Source organism: Ranitomeya imitator, chromosome 4, assembly GCF_032444005.1.
Source record: "Ranitomeya imitator isolate aRanImi1 chromosome 4, aRanImi1.pri, whole genome shotgun sequence".
Classification (NCBI taxonomy): Eukaryota; Metazoa; Chordata; class Amphibia; order Anura; family Dendrobatidae; genus Ranitomeya; species Ranitomeya imitator.
Window position 1 is genome coordinate 584,627,427 of NC_091285.1, and position 23,012 is coordinate 584,650,438.

Genomic DNA, 23,012 nt, shown 5'->3' on the forward strand with positions numbered 1-23,012 from the left:
GGCGCAATAATTGGCCCGCCATGGGTGGCCGGAGCTTTGGCGAAGCTGCCATCGCACCGTCTGGGGCTGTTCCGGATGCATTCGAGCGTTTGTTTTCCAATGAAACATGCCCAAAAAACACACTCCTTTGTTACACCCCATATAATTAAAAACACACTGAAAAATGCATCAAAACCTGCATGGAAACAGCATAATGTTACCAGAACATATGGTCCACATGTCATGATCCAGACCGGGTTTTGAGTCCTGTTTTCCCAGTCTGGTCATATCAAGAGTTAACTTTTCCCAGGCTCTGTCTGGGCTCAGGTTGGCTATTTATCACTGCTGTTTCCTGCAGGCGATGACAGTTATAGTTTTTGCCTAGTGCTGCTGTAGCTGACTCTGATTGCTCTGATTTGTCCAGCTGTGTTTGCTGTCTGAACCCCTATCTCTGTTTTCCCCTATTCCCATCTTGTCTCAGTGTTTCCCTTTAGTGTGCTGACTCCCTGGTTTTGACTTGGCTTGTATCCTGACCTGCTTCTGTCTTTTGGCTTATCCGCTCCTGACTGTTACTGATCCCCTGACTTGTCTCTGACCGTGAGTTTTGCTTATTCCTTTGGTATTGCGCTAGTCTAGGGTTTGACCCGGCCTGCTTGACTATTCTGCTGCCTCTTTTGGTAGCCTCACTGCTGCACTGCAGGCCAGCTCTGTTTAGGTGCAGTCCTGCTTCCGCTCTACTGCCACCTAGTGGAGCCTGCACCTACCTGCATGCATTGCAGCATCATGACACCGCAATTAACTATTCTTTCAAGTGAAAGTCTTCATTTCAATTTATAGCACTAGTAAACCCGCATATAATATCCCACTAAAAAAATTAAAAATGGAGCACTAAACTCAATATAAAACTAATTTTGTTGCAAATATAAAAATAAAGATACAGCAGAAAAATTATACTCCCTTTTGAAAAGGCTATTGGGAAACACACGACAGAGTTCTTCCTCCCGGTCATGTGCAGTATACAGCCACTATGGGTAAGCACTTTATTTAGTGTTAGACAGTTTTACTCAGTCCATGTGTGAGGCATTATATGGGGGTGACTATATGGTACCAGTGTGGTCTGATGTGTATTTAACCCCCCATTATTTTAAACTTGTTTAGGTAATGAATATACCTGCTCCTTGGACTAATTATAATAACTATTATAGGTTATTTGCAAAGATGAATACTCACCATATATTAGTTCATATAATACTCTGCACATGACTTGGGATGTTTTCTATGGTTGTCCTGTTAACCTAGTCCTATTGTACTATTGGTAGATCGTTTTTTCTGATGTATGCTTATTTTTGTAATTGCAATAAAATTCGTTTTATATTGAGTTTAGTGCTCTTTTTTTTATTTTTTGGTGGGGCATACCCATTATAGTCTTTTGGGCTGTTCACATGGCTGTGTTTTTTGTAGACCATGTGTCCGTGCAAAAATCACAGAGACATGTCTGTGTTTTATCAGCATGAAAAGGATGAAAAGTAGCAATACAAGTCTATGGGTCTGAAAAAAATCACACAGATGGCATTAATGTGCTCTCCTTGATTAAATGGGTTTTCCACTACTTGTATAACCCCTTTTGAATCCCTGTTTTCCCCCCAGTATAATAACACTTATACTCACCTCCAGTGCTGGCGCTGTCCCAGCAGTTTTGGCACTGGTTCTCCCAGGAATTGCAAGACATCGTTATGTTATGCGATCACTAAGATCAATCAGCGCTGACTTCACTCTCCGCTCCTACAGATGTAATTGACATCCGGCTGTTCTCTCACTTCCTACGGATTTCTTGATTTTTCCAAAGGAGGGGAAAGTGAAGCCAGCGCTGATTGGCAGCAGGGATCACGTGACTTAACAATGTCAAGTGATCCTTAAGAGAGCCAGCGCTAACATCGCCAGAACAGCGCCGGAGGTGTGTAGAGGTGTTATTATTTTACTGGGGGGAAACTCGGATCCAAAACACTGAGGACATTTGGACCCTTTTTATGAGCTCGTGAACAATCACGGATGAGGCTTAAGTGTTGGCTGGGCACTCATTTTACAATTATATTGGCTTTCTTTTGTGTGCAGTATCCAGTGTACTGTCTCACCGAATAATATTAGCCGCAGCCTTCCTCTCCTGGGCCAGCAGCTCCGGGTTGTGGATAACTTCCTCCAGGAAGCTAATGACTTTGCTCTTCAATTGCAGGTTAGTCTCAAAATCCTAGAGAAGACAGAAACCACTTAGAAAAGAATGAGCATTAACCAATTCATGACTTTTAAAGACATTTTTTTTTTGCTCAGATATTCAATTCATTTTTTACCCTTTTTTTTCGCGATACAGGGGGCTAAATTTTTTACTTTTTTATACAACCTTAAAGGACTGGTTAAAAAACATTTTAAATTACTTTTCTCCAGTCCGTTAAAATTATTTTTATATATTGGACATATTTTATTTCAATTGGAGAGTGGGGGAAGGAGGGATAGGGCTAGAAACAGCAACTCAGACTGGCAGAGTTTCTTTTTTCATAGTGTTATTTTATTTATGCTTTTGTTTCTATTTTTTTTTCATTTATTTTGTATACTGTGCCTCCCATAAGGTTTTAACAGACTTTTGGGATAACATTTTTTTTATTACTGATTTTCCCTTTCATCGAGGCTCTTATATTAGACCCACTTACAGGGGAATTTCAGCTGCCTGCCTGTCTAGCAGAGCCTGCTAGATCTCCTAGGACCCAGAAGCTCCTGCTCCCTCCCTACTTCTGGGTCCAGAGGAGGAAGCACAGTCAGTGATTCTTAATCTATATACACAAGTGCTGATTCAGTGCTGTGCATACAGAGATTGAAAAGGTAAATATGGTAATAAATAATGTTTTTCTTCTGTCTGGTAAGTCTAGCTGTATGTCACAGACAGCTCCCCACCCCCACAGCTGCAGGATATTGTGCAAGCTGCTTAGATCATATTGACGTTTTAGAATGTTAAACGGGTGGTCCGAAGTCAAAATAAATTTTATTCTAAATCCCTATGTATTTAGCTATTTTCTAATATACTTGTATTTCTTCAGAGTGAGTGGTATAGGCTGCAGTCACTGCTACAGCCCCCTCCCTGAAACGAACCATCATCAGAGCAGGGCGCAGAGGCAGCAGTCACTGCCACAGCCCCTACTCTGATACGAACCATCATCAGAGCAGGGGGTAGATGCATCAATCACTGCCACAGCTCCCTCTCTGAAGCGAACCATCAACAGAGCAAGGAGCAGAGGCAGCAGTCACTGCCACAGCCCCCTCTCTGAAACGGACCATCATCAGAGCAGGGGGTAGAGGCAGCAGCCACAGCCCCCTCTCTGAAACGAACCATCAACAGAGCAAGGAGCAGAGGCAGCAGTCACTGCCACAGCCCCCTCTCTGAAACGGACCATCATCAGAGCAGGGGGTAGAGGCAGCAGACACTGCCACAGCCCCCTCTCTGAAACAAACCATCATCAGAGCAGGGGGCAGAGGCAGCAGTCGCTGCCACAGCCCTCTCCCTGAAACAAACTATCATCAGAGCATGGGGCAGAGGCAGCAGTCATTGCCACAGCCCTCTCCCCGAAATGAACCATCATCAGAGCACGGGGCAGAGGCAGCAGTCACTGCCACAGTCCCTACTCTGATACGAACCATCATCAGAGCAGGGGGTAGATGCATCAGTCACTGCCACAGCCCCCTCTCTGAAACAAACCATCATCAGAGCAGGGGGCAGAGGCAGCAGTCGCTGCCACAGCCCTCTCCCTGAAACGAACTATCATCAGAGCATGGGGCAGAGGCAGCAGTCATTGCCACAGCCCTCTCCCCGAAATGAACCATCATCAGAGCACGGGGCAGAGGCAGCAGTCACTGTCACAGCCCCTATTCTGATACGAACCATCATCAGAGCAGGGGGTAGATGCATCAGTCACTGCCACAGCTCCCTCTTTGAAGCGAACCATCAACAGAGCAAGGAGCAGAGGCAGCAGTCACTGCCACAGCCCCCTCTCTGAAACGGACCATCATCAGAGCAGGGGGCAGGGGCAGTAGTCACTGCCACAGCCCCCTCTCTGAAACGAACCATCATCAGAGCAGGGGGCAGAGGCAGCAGTCACTGCCACAGCCCTCTCCCTGAAACGAACCATCATCAGAGCATGGGGCAGAGGCAGCAGTCATTGCCACAGCCCTCTCCCCGAAATGAACCATCATCAGAGCACGGGGCAGAGGCAGCAGTCACTGCCACAGCCCCCTCTCTGAAAAGAAGCATGACGCTCATTTCAAGGGTTGTGCTTGTCCCTGCTGTGTCCCTCCCTGTGAGCTGTGAACTGTGCGATCTGCAAAGTGACAGAGTCCACTCCGTCGTCGGCTCAGATCAGTAATAATCAGCCGACAACAGAGTGGTGTCAGAATACCCGGCATGCAGAAGACCAATGCAAACCCCACAAGTGACGTCACTGGTCTCCTGCATGCCAGGTATTCTATCACTGCCCTGTTGCCAACTATTACTGATTACTGATACATTTCCTAATGTGGCTTTGAAGAGTTCTTGAACAGTTTTTTTTTTTTTTTTTTAAACACGTATTTTTTTTGCAATCTCTGAACAGCCAGTGCGTAGTTTAGAGAATTTTCAGGAGCCACTTCAAAGAAATTACATTCACTCTCTACCCCCCCTCAAGGCATGTTTCAATACCCGAAGCAGAAAAAAACATCAAAGCATTGAAAAGATATAAACAGCGTTTGTTTATAAGTGGTTTTGTAATAGAAATGAAAATGAAGTGATCTTTTAGGAATTCTTTGGAGTAGACCTGCTCTAAAAAACTATGTGTGCATACCCTTACAAACTCCCCAAGAGATTGCGCTCACTGCTGGATTCTTAGTTAACTCATTCTATAGTCAGTAGTCTGCAGGGAAACAAAAAGCCTGTAAAAGCCAAATGGGGCAAATTTGTTTGAATGAAATCTAATTGCAAACTTGACTTAAAAAAAAACTAAAAACAAATTGTCCCCGATGGTGTCCATAGAGGTCCAGGACAAGAGTATATACAAATGTAATATGATTACATTCTACATACAGTACACTGACTAGAGACGCTATGTAATATAGGATCTTGGCACATACCTGGGCATGTTTGGAAACCCAATGTCTCAGGACATTGAGTACACGGTTTGTTGCCGCTCTTCTGATTACAAATTCTTTGTCACCGTTCCTCTGATCTGAAGGAAATCCTGCAACACAAACCACATACACGAAATGTCATATTCTGCATTCATGTATATCTAATGTGGTGCCAATGAAAACGGAGTTCTCGGACTTAGAATCTGAAATACTGTAAATGGAGCTTTCTTTACACATTTTATCTAATCTGCTTTTCAGCCCTAATATTTAAGGGAGTCTCCATAACCTTAGAGACATTTCAAAAGTTTACGATCTTTAAAACAAGAATCAATGACACACAAACACCACATTTTATCATTAGATGCTGGAACACGATTGTGCAACTATTATGGGATATTTCAAAAAGTCACAAATGATGAATTAGGCTAAAATATTTGGCAAAGGAAAACCATGAACATAATGCCAAATATAAACAACTGCAAAACCAAGTAGAGTTAACTTAAAATAAAAGCACAAATTAAATAATAAATGAGGGACAACCATAAAAGTCACTAGAACCATTTTTACTCCACATAAAAAGCCACACAGGGAATGCTGAATGGAGGCCACTGTGTTCTCACAGTATTTAATTTATCAATTAAGCCCTTTAAAAAGGGGCATCACAAATATGTCCTAAAAGAGTGACATTAGTGGGTGCCAAAAGCTTGTATTACATAGCTCTTAGAACTAGAGTTTAGTGGAGTCATTTACTAAATCTGGCAATTTACTTATTTAAGAGGAGCATTAAAGGACTTGTCCAAGACTTAAAATGTACTGAAAGGAGGAAATCCTGCAAAATAAAAAACAAAAAAACCTCATACTGACCCATTAATTCAGCCGTTAATATTACAATTGTAGTGATGACATACATAACACACACTTATATACAGTACGTCATGACAACAGGGGACCATCCGGGGGGAAACACCGAGGCAGCTGCACTGCAATGCTTGCTGAATTAATAGATGAGCATAAATCATTTTATCATTTCATCAATGTTCCCTGCAATCCATTTTATTTGAAATACATAATGATTATGTACAGGGTTATCTAAGGGTTATACATGTGATATTAATATACCGTAATCAACACAACTATTATAATTTGCTAATATGTTATATTATATATATGTTATATGTCAGCTACTGTATATACCAGTTTTATAAAAATTATTTCTCTAGATGAAGTAATACAAGTCTGGCATACAGATATCTCATAACAAAAGTCGCCTATAGCTCGGGGAACATCAAGTATTTTACATAGAAATCCCTTTAAAAAGTATCTGTGTCATAGTTATGCATTAAAAAATCCCAATGAAAACACAACTAAAATATGGGGGTTAACCCCCGGTATAAATAAAGTGTCACAGTGCAGATGCAAACGTGCCCTATACACTAAAAAAGGGTCAATCCCTCAAAGGCTAGATGTCTGTTGTGGATTCTGTTTTTGGGCTCCCTCTGGTGGTTACAGATGGTACTGGGTGACTTGTGTTCTCTGTGGTCTCTGGTGTCCACCTGTTCTATCAGGATATGGGAGTTTCCTATTTAACCTGGCTTTCTTGTCATTTCCTCGCCGGCGATCAATGTAATCAGTGTGTCTTGTTACCTCTGCTTTCCGCTTCAGTAATCTTCAGGACAAGCTAAGTTTTTGATTTTCCTGTTCCACGTTTTGCTTTATTTTTGTTTTAGTCCAGCTTGCAGTTATGTGATTCCTTGTTGCTGGTTGCTCTAGTGGGCTGATATTACTCCTCATGTTCCATGAGTTGGCACATGAGTTCAGGTAATTTCAGGATGGTTTTTTTGTAGGGTTTTTCGCTGACCGCGCAGTTCACTTTTGTATCCTCTGCTATCTAGTTTTAGCGGGCCTCATTTTGCTGAATCTGTTTTCATTACTACGTATGTGCTTTCCTCTCATTTCACCGTCATTACATGTGGGGGGCTGCTATTTCTGTGGGGTGTTTCTCTGGAGGCAAGAGAGGTCTTTGTTTCTTCTAATAGGGGAAGCTAGTCCTTCGGCTGGCGCGAGACGTCTAGAATCATCGTAGGCACGTTCCCCGGCTACTGCTAGTGTTGTGAATTAGGTTCAGGATCGCGGTCAGCTCAGTTTCCATCACCCTAGAGCTTGTTCTGTTTTTTGTGTGCTTGTCCTTTTGTGATCCCCTGCCATTGCGATCATGACAGTATCGCGGGCCCGAAAAGTGGTAATCATATTGGCTGAAGTAGGAGGAAAAGTAGTCTGAGGAAGTTTTTTTTTTTTTTTCCTTCCCTCAGAGTTTGCTGCGTCTTACCTCCTCTTAATCCTTGAATGGCTCTGACCTCAGCTGTTTATCATGGACGTCCAGAGTTTGGCTTCCAGCCTGAATAATCTTGCTGCTAAGGTTCAAAATATACAAGATTTTGTTGTACATGCTCCTATGTCTGAACCTAGAATTCCTATCCCAGAGTTTTTTTCTGGAGATAGATCTAGTTTTCTGAATTTTAGGAACAATTGCAAGTTGTTTTTTTCTTTGAAATCTCGCTCCTCTGGAGACCCTGCTCAGCAAGTCAAGATTGTAATATCTTTCCTGCGGGGTGACCCTCAGAATTGGGCATTTGCATTGGCACCAGGGGATCCTGCGTTGCTCAATGTGGATGCGTTTTTTCTGGCATTGGGTTTGCTCTATGAGGAACCTAACCTAGAGATTCAGGCTGAAAAAGCTTTATTGGCTCTCTCTCAGGGGCAAGATGAAGCAGAATTACAGTGGGGCAAAAAAGTATTTAGTCAGTCAGCAATAGTGCAAGTTCCACCACTTAAAAAGATGAGAGGCGCCTGTAATTTACATCATAGGTAGACCTCAACTATGGGAGACAAACTGAGAAAAAAAAATCCAGAAAATCACATTGTCTGTTTTTTTAACATTTTTTTTGCATATTATGGTGGAAAATAAGTATTTGGTCAGAAACAAACAATCAAGATTTCTGGCTCTCACAGACCTGTAACTTCTTCTTTAAGAGTCTCCTCTTTCCTCCACTCATTACCTGTAGTAATGGCACCTGTTTAAACTTGTTATCAGTATAAAAAGACACCTGTGCACACCCTCAAACAGTCTGACTCCAAACTCCACTATGGTGAAGACCAAAGAGCTGTCAAAGGACACCAGAAACAAAATTGTAGCCCTTCACCAGGCCGGGAAGACTGAATCTGCAATAGCCAACCAGCTTGGAGTGAAGAAATCAACAGTGGGAGCAATAATTAGAAAATGGAAGACATACAAGACCACTGATAATCTCCCTCGATCTGGGGCTCCATGCAAAATCCCACCCTGTGGGGTCAGAATGATCACAAGAACGGTGAGCAAAAATCCCAGAACCACGCGGGGGGACCTAGTGAATGAACTGCAGAGAGCTGGGACCAATGTAACAAGGCCTACCATAAGTAACACACTACGCCACCATTCACTCAGATCCTGCAGTGCCAGACGTGTCCCACTGCTTAAGCCAGTACATGTCCGGGCCCGTCTGAAGTTTGCTAGAGAGCATTTGGATGATCCAGAAGAGTTTTGGGAGAATGTCCTATGGTCTGATGAAACCAAACTGGAACTGTTTGGTAGAAACACAACTTGACGTGTTTGGAGGAAAAAGAATACTGAGTTGCATCCATCAAACACCATACCTACTGTAAAGCATGGTGGTGGAAACATCATGCTTTGGGGCTGTTTCTCTGCAAAGGGGCCAGGACGACTGATCCGGGTACATGAAAGAATGAATGGGGCCATGTATCGTGAGATGTTGAGTGCAAACCTCCTTCCATCAGCAAGGGCATTGAAAATGAAACGTGGCTGGGTCTTTCAACATGACAATGATCCAAAGCACACCGCCAGGGCAACGAAGGAGTGGCTTCGTAAGAAGCATTTCAAGGTCCTGGAGTGGCCTAGCCAGTCTCCAGATCTCAACCCTATAGAAAACCTTTGGAGGGAGTTGAAAGTCCGTGTTGCCAAGCGAAAAGCCAAAAACATCACTGCTCTAGAGGAGATCTGCATGGAGGAATGGGCCAACATATCAACAACAGTGTGTGGCAACCTTGTGAAGACTTACAGAAAATGTTTGACCTCTGTCATTGCTAACAAAGGATATATTACAAAGTATTGAGATGAAATTTTGTTTCTGACCAAATACTTATTTTCCACCATAATATGCAAATAAAATGTTAAAAAAACAGACAATGTGATTTTCTGGATTTTTTTTTCTCAGTTTGTCTCCCATAGTTGAGGTCTACCTATGATGTAAATTACAGACGCCTCTCATCTTGTGGTGGAACTTGCACTATTGCTGACTGACTAAATACTTTTTTGCCCCACTGTATATTGTCAGAAATTTCGGAAATGGTCGGTGCTTACTCAGTGGAATGAGTGCGCCCTGGCTGCAATATTCAGAGATGGCCTTTCTGAGGCCATTAAAGATGTTATGGTGGGGTTCCCTGCGCCTACAGGTCTGAATGAGTCTATGACTATGGCTATTCAGATTGATCGGCGTTTACGGGAGCGCAAACCTGTGCACCATTTGGCGGTGTCTTCTCAACAGGCACCTGAGACAATGCAATGTGATAGAATTCAGTCCAGAAGTGAACGGCAAAACTATAGGCGGAAAAATGGGTTGTGTTTTTATTGTGGTGATTCAGCTCATGTTATATCAGCATGCTCTAAACGCACAAAAAAGGTTGATAAGTCTGTTGCCATTAGTACTTTACAGTCTAAGTTCATTCTGTCTGTGACTCTGATTTGTTCATTATCTGCCATTTCCGTCGATGCCTATGTGGATTCAGGCGCTGCCCTGAGTCTTATGGATTGGTCATTTGCCAACCGCTGTGGGTTTAGTCTGGAGCCTCTGGAAGTCCCTATTCCTTTGAAAGGAATTGACTCTACACCTTTGGCTATGAATAAACCTCAGTACTGGACACACGTGACCATGCGTATGACTCCCGTTCATCAGGAGGTGATTCGCTTCCTGGTACTGTATAATTTACATGATGTCTTAGTGCTTGGTCTGCCATGGTTACAAACTCATAACCCAGTCTTGGACTGGAAAACGATGTCTGTGTTAAGCTGGGGATGTCAGGGGGTTCATGATGATGCACCTCCGATTTCTATCGCTTCATCTACTCCTTCTGAGGTTCCTGTATTTTTGTCTGATTATTGGGATGTTTTTGAGGAGCCTAAGCTCAATTCGCTTCCTCCTCACAGGGATTGCGATTGTGCTATAGATTTGATTCCTGGCAGTAAATTTCCTAAAGGTCGTTTGTTCAATCTGTCAGTGCCAGAGCATACTGCTATGCGGGATTATGTTAAGGAGTCCTTGGAAAAGGGACATATCCGTCCATCTTCGTCTCCTTTGGGAGCAGGTTTTTTTTTCGTGGCCAAAAAAGATGGTTCCTTGAGGCCTTGTATAGATTACCGTCTTTTGAATAAGATTACGGTCAAATATCAGTATCCTTTGCCATTGTTGACTGATTTGTTCGCTCGCATTAAGGGGGCTAAATGGTTCACTAAGATTGATCTTCGGGGTGCGTATAATCTTGTGCGGATTAAGCAGGGTGATGAGTGGAAAACCGCATTTAATACGCCTGAGGGCCATTTTGAGTATTTGGTGATGCCTTTTGGACTTTCTAATGCTCCTTCTGTTTTCCAGTCCTTTATGCACGATATTTTCCGTGAATATCTGGATAAATTTATGATTGTGTATTTGGATGATGTTTTGTTTTTTTCTGATGACTGGGAGTCCGATGTTCAGCAGGTCAGGAAGGTGTTTCAGGTCCTGTGGGCCAATTCTTTGTTTGTAAAAGGTTCAAAGTGTCTCTTTGGAGTCCAGAAGATTTCTTTTTTGGGGTATATTTTTTCCCCTTCTACTATTGAGATGGATCCCGTCAAGGTTCAAGCTATTTGTGACTGGACGCAGCCTACATCTCTTAAGAGTCTACAGAAGTTCTTGGGCTTTGCTAATTTTTATCGTCGTTTCATAACTAATTTTTCTAGTGTTGTTAAGCCTTTGACGGATCTGACTAAGAAGGGTGCTGATGTTGCTGATTGGTCTCCTGTGGCTGTGGAGGCCTTTCAGGAACTTAAGCGCCGGTTTTCTTCTGCTCCTGTGTTGCGTCAGCCTGATGTTTCGCTTCCTTTTCAGGTTGAGGTTGATGCTTCTGAGATTGGAGCGGGGGCGGTTTTGTCACAGAGAAGCTCCGATTGCTCGGTGATGAAGCCATGTGCGTTCTTTTCTAGAAAGTTTTCACCCACTGAGCGGAATTATGATGTTGGTAATCGGGAGCTTTTGGCCATGAAGTGGGCATTTGAGGAGTGGCATCATTGGCTTGAGGGTGCTAGACATCGTGTGGTGGTCTTGACTGATCACAAAAATCTGATTTACCTTGAGTCTGCCAAGCGTCTGAATCCTAGACAGGCTCGTTGGTCACTGTTTTTCTCCCGTTTCTATTTTGTGGTTTCATACCTGCCAGGTTCAAAGAATGTGAAGGCGGATGCTCTTTCTAGGAGTTTTGTGCCTGATTCCCCTGGAAATTCTGAGCCCACTGATATCCTTAGGGATGGGGTGATTTTGTCGGCTGTCTTCCCAGACTTGCGACGTGCTTTGCAGGAGTTTCAGGCGGATAAACCTGATCGTTGTCCGCCTGAAAGACTGTTTGTTCCGGATAATTGGACCAGTAGAGTCATCTCCGAGGTCCATTCTTCTGCGTTGGCAGGTCATCCTGGAATATTTGGTACTAGAGACTTGGTGGCCAGGTCTTTTTGGTGGCCTTCCTTGTCGAGGGATGTGCGTTCTTTTGTGCAGTCTTGTGAAGTTTGCGCTCGGGCTAAGCCTTGCTGTTCTCGGGCCAGTGGATTGTTGTCACCTTTGCCTATCCCGAAGAGGCCTTGGACGCACATTTCCATGGACTTTATTTCGGATCTCCCTGTCTCTCAAAAAATGTCCGTCATCTGGGTTGTGTGTGACCGCTTTTCTAAGATGGTTCATCTGGTACCCTTGCCTAAGTTACCTTCCTCCTCTGAGTTGGTCCCTCAGACGTGGTTCGTTTGCATGGGATTCCGGAGAACATTGTTTCTGACAGGGGATCTCAGTTTGTGTCTAGATTTTGGCGGACGTTCTGTGCTAAGATGGGCATTGATTTGTCCTTTTCATCTGCATTCCATCCTCAGACGAATGGCCAGACGGAACGAACTAATCAGACCTTGGAAACTTATTTAAGGTGTTTTGTTTCTGCTGATCAAGATGACTGGGTTACCTTTTTGCCGCTTGCCGAATTTGCCCTTAATAATCGGGCTAGTTCTGCTACCTTGGCTTCTCCTTTCTTTTGTAATTCGGGGTTTCATCCTCGTTTTTCCTCTGGTCAGGTGGAGCCTTCTGATTGTCCTGGAGTGGACATAGTGGTGGATAGGTTGCATCAGATTTGGAGTCATGTGGTGGACAATTTGAAGTTGTCCCAGGAGAGGGCTCAGCAGTTTGCTAATCGCCGTCGCCGCGTGGGTCCTCGACTTCGTGTTGGGGACTTGGTGTGGTTGTCTTCTCGTTTTGTTCCTATGAAGGTCTCTTCTCCTAAGTTCAAGCCTCGGTTCATCGGTCCCTATAGGATCTTGGAAATTCTTAACCCTGTGTCGTTTCGTTTGGATCTCCCGGCATCGTTTGCTATTCATAATGTGTTCCATCGGTCGTTGTTGCGGAAGTATGAGGTACCTGTTGTTCCTTCGCTTGAGCCTCCTGCTCCGGTGCTGGTGGAGGGAGAATTGGAGTATGTTGTGGAGAAGATCTTGGATTCTCGTGTTTCCAGACGGAAACTTCAGTATTTGGTCAAGTGGAAGGGTTATGGTCAGGAGGATAATTCTTGGGTGGTTGCCTCTGATGTTCATGCTGCTGATTTGGTCCGTGCATTTCATAGGGCTCATCCTGGTCGCCCTGGTGGTTCTCGTGAGGGTTCGGTGACCCCTCCTCAAGGGGGGGGTACTGTTGTGGATTCTGTTTTTGGGCTCCCTCTGGTGGTTACAGATGGTACTGGGTGACTTGTGTTCTCTGTGGTCTCTGGTGTCCACCTGTTCTATCAGGATATGGGAGTTTCCTATTTAACCTGGCTTTCTTGTCATTTCCTCGCCGGCGATCAATGTAATCAGTGTGTCTTGTTACCTCTGCTTTCCGCTTCAGTAGTCTTCAGGACAAGCTAAGTTTTTGATTTTCCTGTTCCAAGTTTTGCTTTATTTTTGTTTTAGTCCAGCTTGCAGTTATGTGATTCCTTGTTGCTGGTTGCTCTAGTGGGCTGATATTACTCCTCATGTTCCATGAGTTGGCACATGAGTTCAGGTAATTTCAGGATGTTTTTTTTGTAGGGTTTTTCGCTGACCGCGCAGTTCACTTTTGTATCCTCTGCTATCTAGTTTTAGCGGGCCTCATTTTGCTGAATCTGTTTTCATTACTACGTATGTGCTTTCCTCTCATTTCACCGTCATTACATGTGGGGGGCTGCTATTTCTGTGGGGTGTTTCTCTGGAGGCAAGAGAGGTCTTTGTTTCTTCTAATAGGGGAAGCTAGTCCTTCGGCTGGCGCGAGATGTCTAGAATCATCGTAGGCACGTTCCCCGGCTACTGCTAGTGTTGTGAATTAGGTTCAGGATCGCGGTCAGCTCAGTTTCCATCACCCTAGAGCTTGTTCTGTTTTTTGTGTGCTTGTCCTTTTGTGATCCCCTGCCATTGGGATCATGACAGATGTCCCTATAAGTCCCTAGGATATCCTAAAAAACTAACAGCCCCATGCAGGGGTAATTATCTTTGCAGATGCCATTATAAGCCTCCTGAGGAAGCTGGTTACGGGGAAACGCATTGAGGCAAACATGAGGCAATGGAAATAGCTTCGCATAGATAAGTACCTTTCCGTGTCTATTTGATCCTGTGTACTCGCCAAGAGTATCTATCCCCTAATCCCTGTGGTTTGCATTATATCAGCTTTATTAGTACACTAGACATTTTATGGGGCAGTCATTGAGGAGCAGGGCACGCCAATGTCACTTGAATCTGCACTGTGCCACTTTCTTTATACAGGGTGATAACCCCCATATTTTGGTTATTTGTGTTAGTTGTGTTCTCATTGGGATTTTTTAGTGCATAGCTATTAAACATGTACTTTTTAAAGGGATTTCGGCAAACAAATATCCTTAGAATATTCTGTAAGAAGACGTTTTGTAGACAGGATATTTTCACAGAAACCTTCTTTTTGACATATAGCGATATCTTTGAAAATTAAAGATTAATAATTGTTTCTATTTTGCTTATACATGGTTTAACTATTACGGACGCGCTTTATTATATTCGTTTGGTTATGCCTAGCCTAGCTAAGGACATACCCCCCCAAAGGGTGCGGTACTCAAACCAATATTCTGGCGCAAGTCACATTGATCCCGCTCTCATATTCCTAGAGACCCCCGTGTACGTACTTGCTCTTTGCTACAACCGTTTTTCCACATCAATACATTGCTCAAGTGCTAAAAGTACCGGTGACTTGTCTGGTGCCAACATACCTTCTGCATGGATCCATCTCTACTAGCCAACCCTTAGGTCACCCCTCACTGTTTCTGCTCTGTGGCACAGAATCGAGCACTCACCTGCTGTCGCTAAAGACATACGTCTGTATGTTTCGTTGGTGGGAGTACCCTCATTAGCTCCAGCTGTTGCTATAGCAAAAGCAGAGGCTGCGGATAGATTGCTGCGATTGCTGTCATGTTCCCGGCAGGAAGTCATCACAATGCCATTATTATATGAGAAGAGAGTAAAGTCTGTACAGAAAAGTTAGCACGGAAAGTGTAAATGACAGCATGATACGTCATGAATAATTCAATCACCCTCTGCAATCTACACCAGGCTCAAATGCCTCATTTTATGACTTTCAGCAGTCACTGCAAGCTGAATATTCACAGACTGCAGTGAAGGACGCTTTAGGGCGGCCATATATAATGATTCATAAACAATCATAATAAACGGTTAAAACAAATGTGCATAAACGTCTAAGTTGCAGGACTAAGATATTGGTAATTTAGGACTACAGCGGCATGTCAAAGTTTGGGCACCCCTGGTCAAAATTACTGTTATTGTAAACAGTTAAGCAAGTTGAAGATGAAATGATCTCTAAAAGGCCTAAAGTTAAAGATGACGCATTTGCTTTGTATTTTAGGGGAAACAAATATATTTTCATTTTCTACATTTTAAAAATTACAAAAAGGAAAATGAAGCTGATGCAAAAGTTTGGAGATTTGTGTGCTCAGATAACTTTGACCAAGGTTTCAAACCTTAGTTAGCCTTTTAGGGTTATGGCTTGTTCACTATCATTGTTAGGAAAGGCCAGTTGATGCACATTTCCCAGTTTTATAAAAAAAACAGCCTCCTCTAACCTTGTGCCAAAAAAGCAGCCATGGATGGGTTCTTCTAAGCAGCTGCCTAGCACTCTGAAAATGAAAATGGTGGAGACCCACAAAAGCAGGAAAGGCTAAAAGAAGATAGTAAAGTGTTTTCAAGTTGCTGTTTCCCAAGTTCGAAATGTACTGTAATTAAAAAATGGCAGTTAACAGGAACAGTGGAGGTCAAAATAAGGCCCGGAAGACCAAGCAACATTTCAGCGAGAGCGGCTCATAGGATTGCTACAGAGGCAAATCAGAATCCTCACTTTACTGCAAAAGACCGTCAGAAAGATTTAGCAGAATATGGAGTTGTGGTACTGTTCTGTTATACTGTTCAGAGACACCTGCACAAATATGGCTTTCATGGAAGAGTCATCAGAAGAAAACATCTCCTGCGTCCTCGCTATAAAATTTAGCATCAGAACTATGCAAAAGAACATCAAAACAAGCTCGTTGTATTTTGAACTCTTTGGCCATTATGATCAAAGGTATGTGTGAAGAAAAAAGAGCAAAGAATTTCAGGAAAAGAAAATCTCGCCAACCATTAAGCATGGGGGTGGATCAATCATGCTTTGGGGTTGTGTTCAGCCAATGGCCCAGGGAACATTTCACGGGTAGAGGTAAGAATGGATTCAATGAAATTTCAAAAAATTCTTGATGCAAACACAACACCATCTGTAAAAAGGCTGAAGTTTGAAAAGTGGATGTCTTCTACAAATGGCTAATGATATTAAATACACATCAAAATCCACAATAGACAACCTCAAAAGGCGCAAGCTGAAAGTTTTACGATGGCCTTTACAATCCCCTGATCTGAACATAATTGAAAATCTGTAGACCTCAAAATAACAGTGCAAGCAAGACGACCCAGGAACCTCACAGAAATTGAATAATTTTCCAAGGAAGAATTTATGACAATCTCTCAAACAAGAATTGAAATACTTGCCTGGCTATAAAAGGAGTTTACAAGCTGTGATACTTTCAAAAGGGAGTGTTATTAGGTATCGACCATGCAGGGTGTCCAAACCTTTGCATTTAAAATGTAAAAGATGAAAAAAGTACACCCGTTTTTGATAAGGGAACACCAGGAAGTAAAAATCTTGGATTTTTTGGGAATCTGAAGATCGATAGACATGTTAGTGTTATGAAAATGATGCTCAGGTTGCTGATGCTACAGTGAGCAGTCTGCGAAGACTAAATGTGCTGCATTGGCCTGCAGCGTCTTTGGACTTGTCTCCATTAGGAACATATGGGACGTCATTGAACAGCAAATACAAAAGTGAGCTGCCAGCAGTGGATCTTGATGAAGTGCATTCAGTGTGGCAGAAGATTCCTCAGACAGCCATTAATAACCTAATTTATAGTAGCCAATCTGTGTAAGTATGTGTGTGTCTGTGTGCGGTTCTCATAGTTGATACTAAATAAATTGTGATGTTTTACATATTTTGTTTTCATTTTTTGACCATTTGCATATCATTAACATGTCTATCCAGTTTGTGATTTCCCATTTCCGCAACTTTATCTATGTTGAGAAGTGTATTTACAGGAGAGGTCTTGCAGGAATTGCACCATGCAGAAATCCAAGGAAAGATGCCCCAGAATTGTAATTTGTATAGAATCCATGTCTTCAGTATACAGAATATATCTGTTGTGCGGATAGGCTTTCTTTAAGATTTACTCACCTGCAGAGTTACGGCCACGTTGCAAGACTGGCGTGGTTGGCGAGCGGGTTGGTGATGTATCGGTCTCTCCCTCATCGCTCTGTGTCTGTTCAGTGTCTGAGTCTGCTCGACACGCTTCCAAGTCTGGATGAGAAAGTGACATGAACAGTAACAGTATGTTATCATTATAGATTAAACTAAAAGTCAAGACATACTGTCCACAACAACAGATGTACCTCTTAGTAGGACAAATGGCAGAAAAAAAAGAGTGTAACATATGTGCGAGTCGTGTGGATTCACCAGAGCCTCAAATAGTGTGGCAAACCTTTTCTAGGGGGTTGTGGAACATAAGAAATGATGATATGTTGAATATACGCACCTGACAGCTGCGTCCATTAATGTGGGATGATGTGCTGACCATACGCACCTGACAGGTGTGGCCATTAATGTGGGATAATGTGCTGACCATAGGCACCTGACAGCTGAGGCCATTAATGTGGGATGATGTGCTGACCATACGCACCTGACAGCTGAGGCCATTAATGTGGGATGATGTGCTGACCATACGCACCTGACAGCTGAGGCCATTAATGTGGGATAATGTGCTGACCATAAGCATCTGACAGCTGAGGCCATTAATGTGGGATGATGTGCTGACCATATGCACCTGACACCTGCGTCCATTAATGTGGAATGATGTGCTGACCATACGCACCTGACAGCTGTGGCCATTAATGTGGGATGATGTGCTGACCATACGCACCGGACAGCTGTGGCCATTAATGTGGGATGATGTGCTGACCATACGCACCGGACAGCTGAGGCCATTAATGTGGGATGATGTGCTGACCATATGCATCTGACAGCTGTGGCCATTAATGTGGGATGATGTGCTGACCATACGCACCGGACAGCTGTGGCCATTAATGTGGGATGATGTGCTGACCATACGCACCGGACAGCTGAGGCCATTAATGTGGGATGATGTGCTGACCATATGCATCTGACAGCTGAGGCCATTAATGTGGGATGATGTGCTGACCATACGCACCGGACAGCTGAGGCCATTAATGTGGGATGATGTGCTGACCATACGCACCGGACAGCTGTGGCCATTAATGTGGGATGATGTGCTGACCATACGCACCGGACAGCTGTGGCCATTAATGTGGGATGATGTGCTGACCATACACACCGGACAGCTGTGGCCATTAATGTGGGATGATGTGCTGACCATACGCACCGGACAGCTGTGGCCATTAATGTGGGATGATGTGCTGACCATACGCACCGGACAGCTGAGGCCATTAATGTGGGATGATGTGCTGACCATTTACATCTGACAGCTGTGGCCATTAATGTGGGATGATGTGCTGACCATACGCACCGGACAGCTGAGGCCATTAATGTGGGATGATGTGCTGACCATACGCACCGGACAGCTGTGGCCATTAATGTGGGATGATGTGCTGACCATATGCATCTGACAGCTGAGGCCATTAATGTGGGATGATGTGCTGACCATACGCACCGGACAGCTGAGGCCATTAATGTGGGATGATGTGCTGACCATATGCATCTGACAGCTGTGGCCATTAATGTGGGATGATGTGCTGACCATACGCACCGGACAGCTGTGGCCATTAATGTGGGATGATGTGCTGACCATACGCACCGGACAGCTGTGGCCATTAATGTGGGATGATGTGCTGACCATACGCACCGGACAGCTGTGGCCATTAATGTGGGATGATGTGCTGACCATACGCACCGGACAGCTGTGGCCATTAATGTGGGATGATGTGCTGACCGTGCTCCCATCAGCACTGAAGCCAGTGATCCGCTACCATTCTAATTGATACTATTGTGTGGTTCATGCTGCATTTTAACAGCTTTTTATTGCATTTTGTTCAGGGAAAGTGTTGGTGACTTAAAAATGGCAATTCTGACCTCTTAATTTTTTTTCTCCCGTTACAGAGTTTATCACAGTGGGCAATTAATTTTATATTTTGGCAGATTGGACACGATAATACCAAATATGCTTTTTTTTTTTTTTTTTAATTTATTATTGGGAACAGATGATTTAAAATGTTACATTTTCTTTCTAATATTTTTTAAAAGACTTTTTTTAAAAATTCATATATACTTTTATATTTTAGTTCCTCCTAAAATCTTGAACTTGATCACATATTCTACACACTGTAATACCCAGTATCGTGCTACGTAGTGAAATTACTTCCTCAGATAAAGCCCAAACACAGGCTGAACTTCATCTGAGCACCAAGATGTTGTAACGGGGGCCTTTAGAAGACCGCCAATTGCCATGATCACTCAGCTGGCTGGAGATTGATGAGGACTACACAAACCAGCAATTTAAATGCCACTGTCAGAGATTACAATTGGTGTTTTAATGGTTAAACATTAGCAAATTTACCTAGCCCTGATCGCAGCCGGCAACTTCCCTTTATGAATCCTGTTTCATAGACCCACACCCGACATGTGATGTACATGTATGTCAATCATAAAGTTGGGGTTAAATTATACAATTCTGGCCACCAATGGAAGGACTTTAGGACCCAACTGTGTACATATATGTATTTATCGCAATAATAAATCAGTACGCAGAAAGTTCCAGAGCTCCCCCTTGGGGTGGCTGAAGGTAGCGACAATGTAGCCACAACTCTGGAGGTCTGAATAAAATAAAATAATTTCTTTTTATCTATGAGACCCTTCAATGCCTGGGTCTTTTCTTTCAATTTGCAGTTGGCAGAAGAGATTAGCATTCACCTTTACTTTGGCGTGGTGCAACGGGCTCCTCATCTTTCTCAGCGGGTGGCTCCTCTCCTTCTCCCACCTTGCTTGGGAAACTTCCAGATACATAGAGTTTGTTGATGTCCAGGCTCGTCTTGCTGTATGGAGGAGGAGCAGGACAGGCACTTGAATATCCATTGGAAGAGCAGCTCAAGGCGGCCAGGTCCAATGCTTTTCCACCAGTAATTATGGGAATATTAAGCGATAATTTGCGTCTACGACTTGGGGATGATGACTTGGTGATGGAGAGGGGTGGTGGGGATGAGAACTTGCGTGTAGCTCTAGGAGACTTAGGCGGCTCGCCATACAGAAGTTTATTATTCTGATTACTTGCAAACAGTAGCTCTAAAGATCTAAAGATGTGAAAATGCAAACAAAATATGATATAAATAGTGATGCCCTAATCACAATGGAACATGCAAGAAAATGGAAGAAAATTCACAATGGTTTATCTAGAAATAATAAAAAAAAATGGTTAATACCGGGATATTTGGTTGATTCTCGCTGTTTTCTAGTATTTTTTCTGCTTTCCTCCCAAAACAGCACTTCAACAGGTTGTTCAAAGTACTGCAGCTCGTGTACATTCACTTTAATGGAGCGTGCTGCAATATCAGACACAACCCATGGATAGGTGTGAAGTGGTTTTTGGTAAAAAGGAGCCCAACCTCTTTGAGGCACATATGCCCCAAAAATGTAACACCTAACTTTTGTCAGTCTACACAGTATTTCATTATAGCAGCGGTTTGTGCTTCAGAGCCGTTTTCCTACTGTATTGAGATCCCTAGAAGCCTGATTGGTCGGAGTGGATTAATTTACCATCTCACCTCATATCTACAGTATATCCACAGGCATACAGATACCTAAAACACCTAAGCTGTGACTCCTTCCCATACTGCAGTTTGTGTATTTCTTCGAACTTGGTCTCAATGACAGGTACCCACCTGGCAGGGATGGCGCTGACCGGTTTCCTATAGATAGCTATGAGCTTATCAAGGACAATATCTGCAGTAGTGAAGACCCGGTAAGAGTGCAGAAAGGTGTTGAGGAAATCAATACTTAAAAAGCGCAGGTCCGTGAGACGCTCCAGTAAACGCTCAACACTTGCGTAGCGTATCTGAAGAACTTTGCATGAGTTCATGGTTTTACTGAATCGAATGTCGATATCATCACAATACAGGCTGCTGTCTGACCTAAGGGAACATGTTTTCAGAGTGTTACATCAGGAAAAAAGTCTTAATTTATATGATAAAATATGCTAAAAAAATTAAAAGGAGATTCAAAATAAAACGTCTCTTAAATTTATATTATTAGGAAAATAAAAACATTCCTTTCTGATTCAGTGATAAAAGCACTGTCCCTTAAAGGGAATCTGTCAGCAGGTTTTTGCTATCTCATCTGAGAGCAGCATAATATAGGCAAAGAGACCCTGAATCCAACGGTGTATCACTTAGTTTACTGAGTGCCGCAGTTCTGATACAATCGGAGATCTTAGATGTAACATGTAGCAGAGCTCAGAGACCGAATCCCACCCCCACCACAGCTTTCTGTGTACATTGTCTATAGACAGTGAGCAGCTAATCAGAGGAGGGGGTGTGGTCAAACTACATCTCACACGCTTTCTGTAGTCAGGGCACTGATAATATCTTGGTGATTATTGCTTCATAATAAGTAAATAACAGCACACAGACTGATAAGTGACACATCGCTGAATTGAGTGTTTCAACAGATTGCATAGCAAAATCCTGCTAAAAGATTTCCTTTAAAACAAACAAACAAAACAAGCAGTCTGTAGTTGGCTCTCCACTGTCACTATTTTGACCTCTGTGTGAAACTTCCTGCTTCTGCAAAACTGAGATAGGAGATACCACTTTGAGAGGGAAGACTGCAAATAGAGGAACGTTATGTAATATTAGATTACACCTGCATAGGAGCTACAGGAGAAATGTATGGCTGGCTGCAGATTCTGCCAGTGATCAATGTTGATTATGAGGTTCTGCAGACAGACCAACAGCATCAGTTTGGACAACCCCTTTAATGCATTGGAAGTTGCTTAAAGGGGTTGTATCATCATCTTTATTAAATTAACAAACACCGCTCCTCTGCCTCTCGGCTTTCTGCTTGCTCCTGAAGATTAGAGCAGCAGCATGATCACATTGCTGGCCTGAACTGTGCGCCCTCTGAGGCCACAAGTGGCAGCTTTGCCTCTGAAGTATAAGGGGCTCGGAAACTGGCCAGATCTTGACAGCTTCAGGACAGCGCCTGCAAGTTTTAAAGCATAGAGCATGCATGTCCATATTTCTTACCTATGAAATTGGCCACCTCTGATAAAATGCAGCAGTGGCCGATAACCTAGGCAATAAGCAGTATACAAAAGAATGACAAATGCTTCCTTTCTTCAGAATGGAGATGATTTTAATAAGAGATAATTTGCAAATTTGCTTTTTTTTAAAAGCACTTTGCAATTTTGCCAGTATATTAAGAGGAGACAACCCCTTTAACATGCAATTAATAAATATATGCAATGTTACCTGGGTCATTTTTAGTCCACATAAGGCTCGCTCACATTAGTGTATAAAAAATAGCTCTGATGTTGCTCCTGAAAAGCTAGACGAGTGGAATCCATATGGTTCAACTTATGTCATGCGAGCGCTATGCGACTGTGCGATTTTTCCCTCACCTAGCATCCATATGACATCCGTATATGCAATCTGTGTGCAATGCATTATTAACATCATCTTTTACTACTGTAATTCTCGATGTAATTTAAAGTTAGTTTACAAACCTAATAAAGCAATCTTGTAATAATAATATATAATAGATAGATAATGAATAGAAAGATGTCATGTAGATATATAATTTCACAAGCCCCCTACATTATTAAACTGTCATGCATTAGTGCCTTTCACGTGGCACTAACGGGTGTTTAGCCAAGTTTTAACCTATTAAATAATTATAAAAAAACAT

The 23,012-nt window shown here is 43.0% G+C and overlaps 1 protein-coding gene across 2 annotated transcripts in view; it reads right to left on the reverse strand.

Annotated features, from left to right (window-relative positions):
• The window catches only part of RASGRF1 (Ras protein specific guanine nucleotide releasing factor 1), a 109,005-nt gene that overhangs the window by 10,524 nt on the left and 75,469 nt on the right, over positions 1 to 23,012 (reverse strand). The window contains exons 14-19 of one of the 2 annotated variants that reach the window (XM_069766478.1): positions 20,990 to 21,238; positions 20,025 to 20,146; positions 17,259 to 17,381; positions 14,788 to 14,958; positions 5,125 to 5,231; positions 2,112 to 2,224 (exon numbers count right to left, since the gene is read on the reverse strand). In XM_069766478.1, the coding sequence (XP_069622579.1) occupies positions 2,112 to 2,224; positions 5,125 to 5,231; positions 14,788 to 14,958; positions 17,259 to 17,381; positions 20,025 to 20,146; positions 20,990 to 21,238 (885 nt within the window). Of the gene's footprint in view, positions 1 to 2,111; positions 2,225 to 5,124; positions 5,232 to 14,787; positions 14,959 to 17,258; positions 17,382 to 20,024; positions 20,402 to 20,989; positions 21,239 to 23,012 lie in introns of both variants that reach the window. The other variant, XM_069766477.1, reaches the window with a different exon arrangement.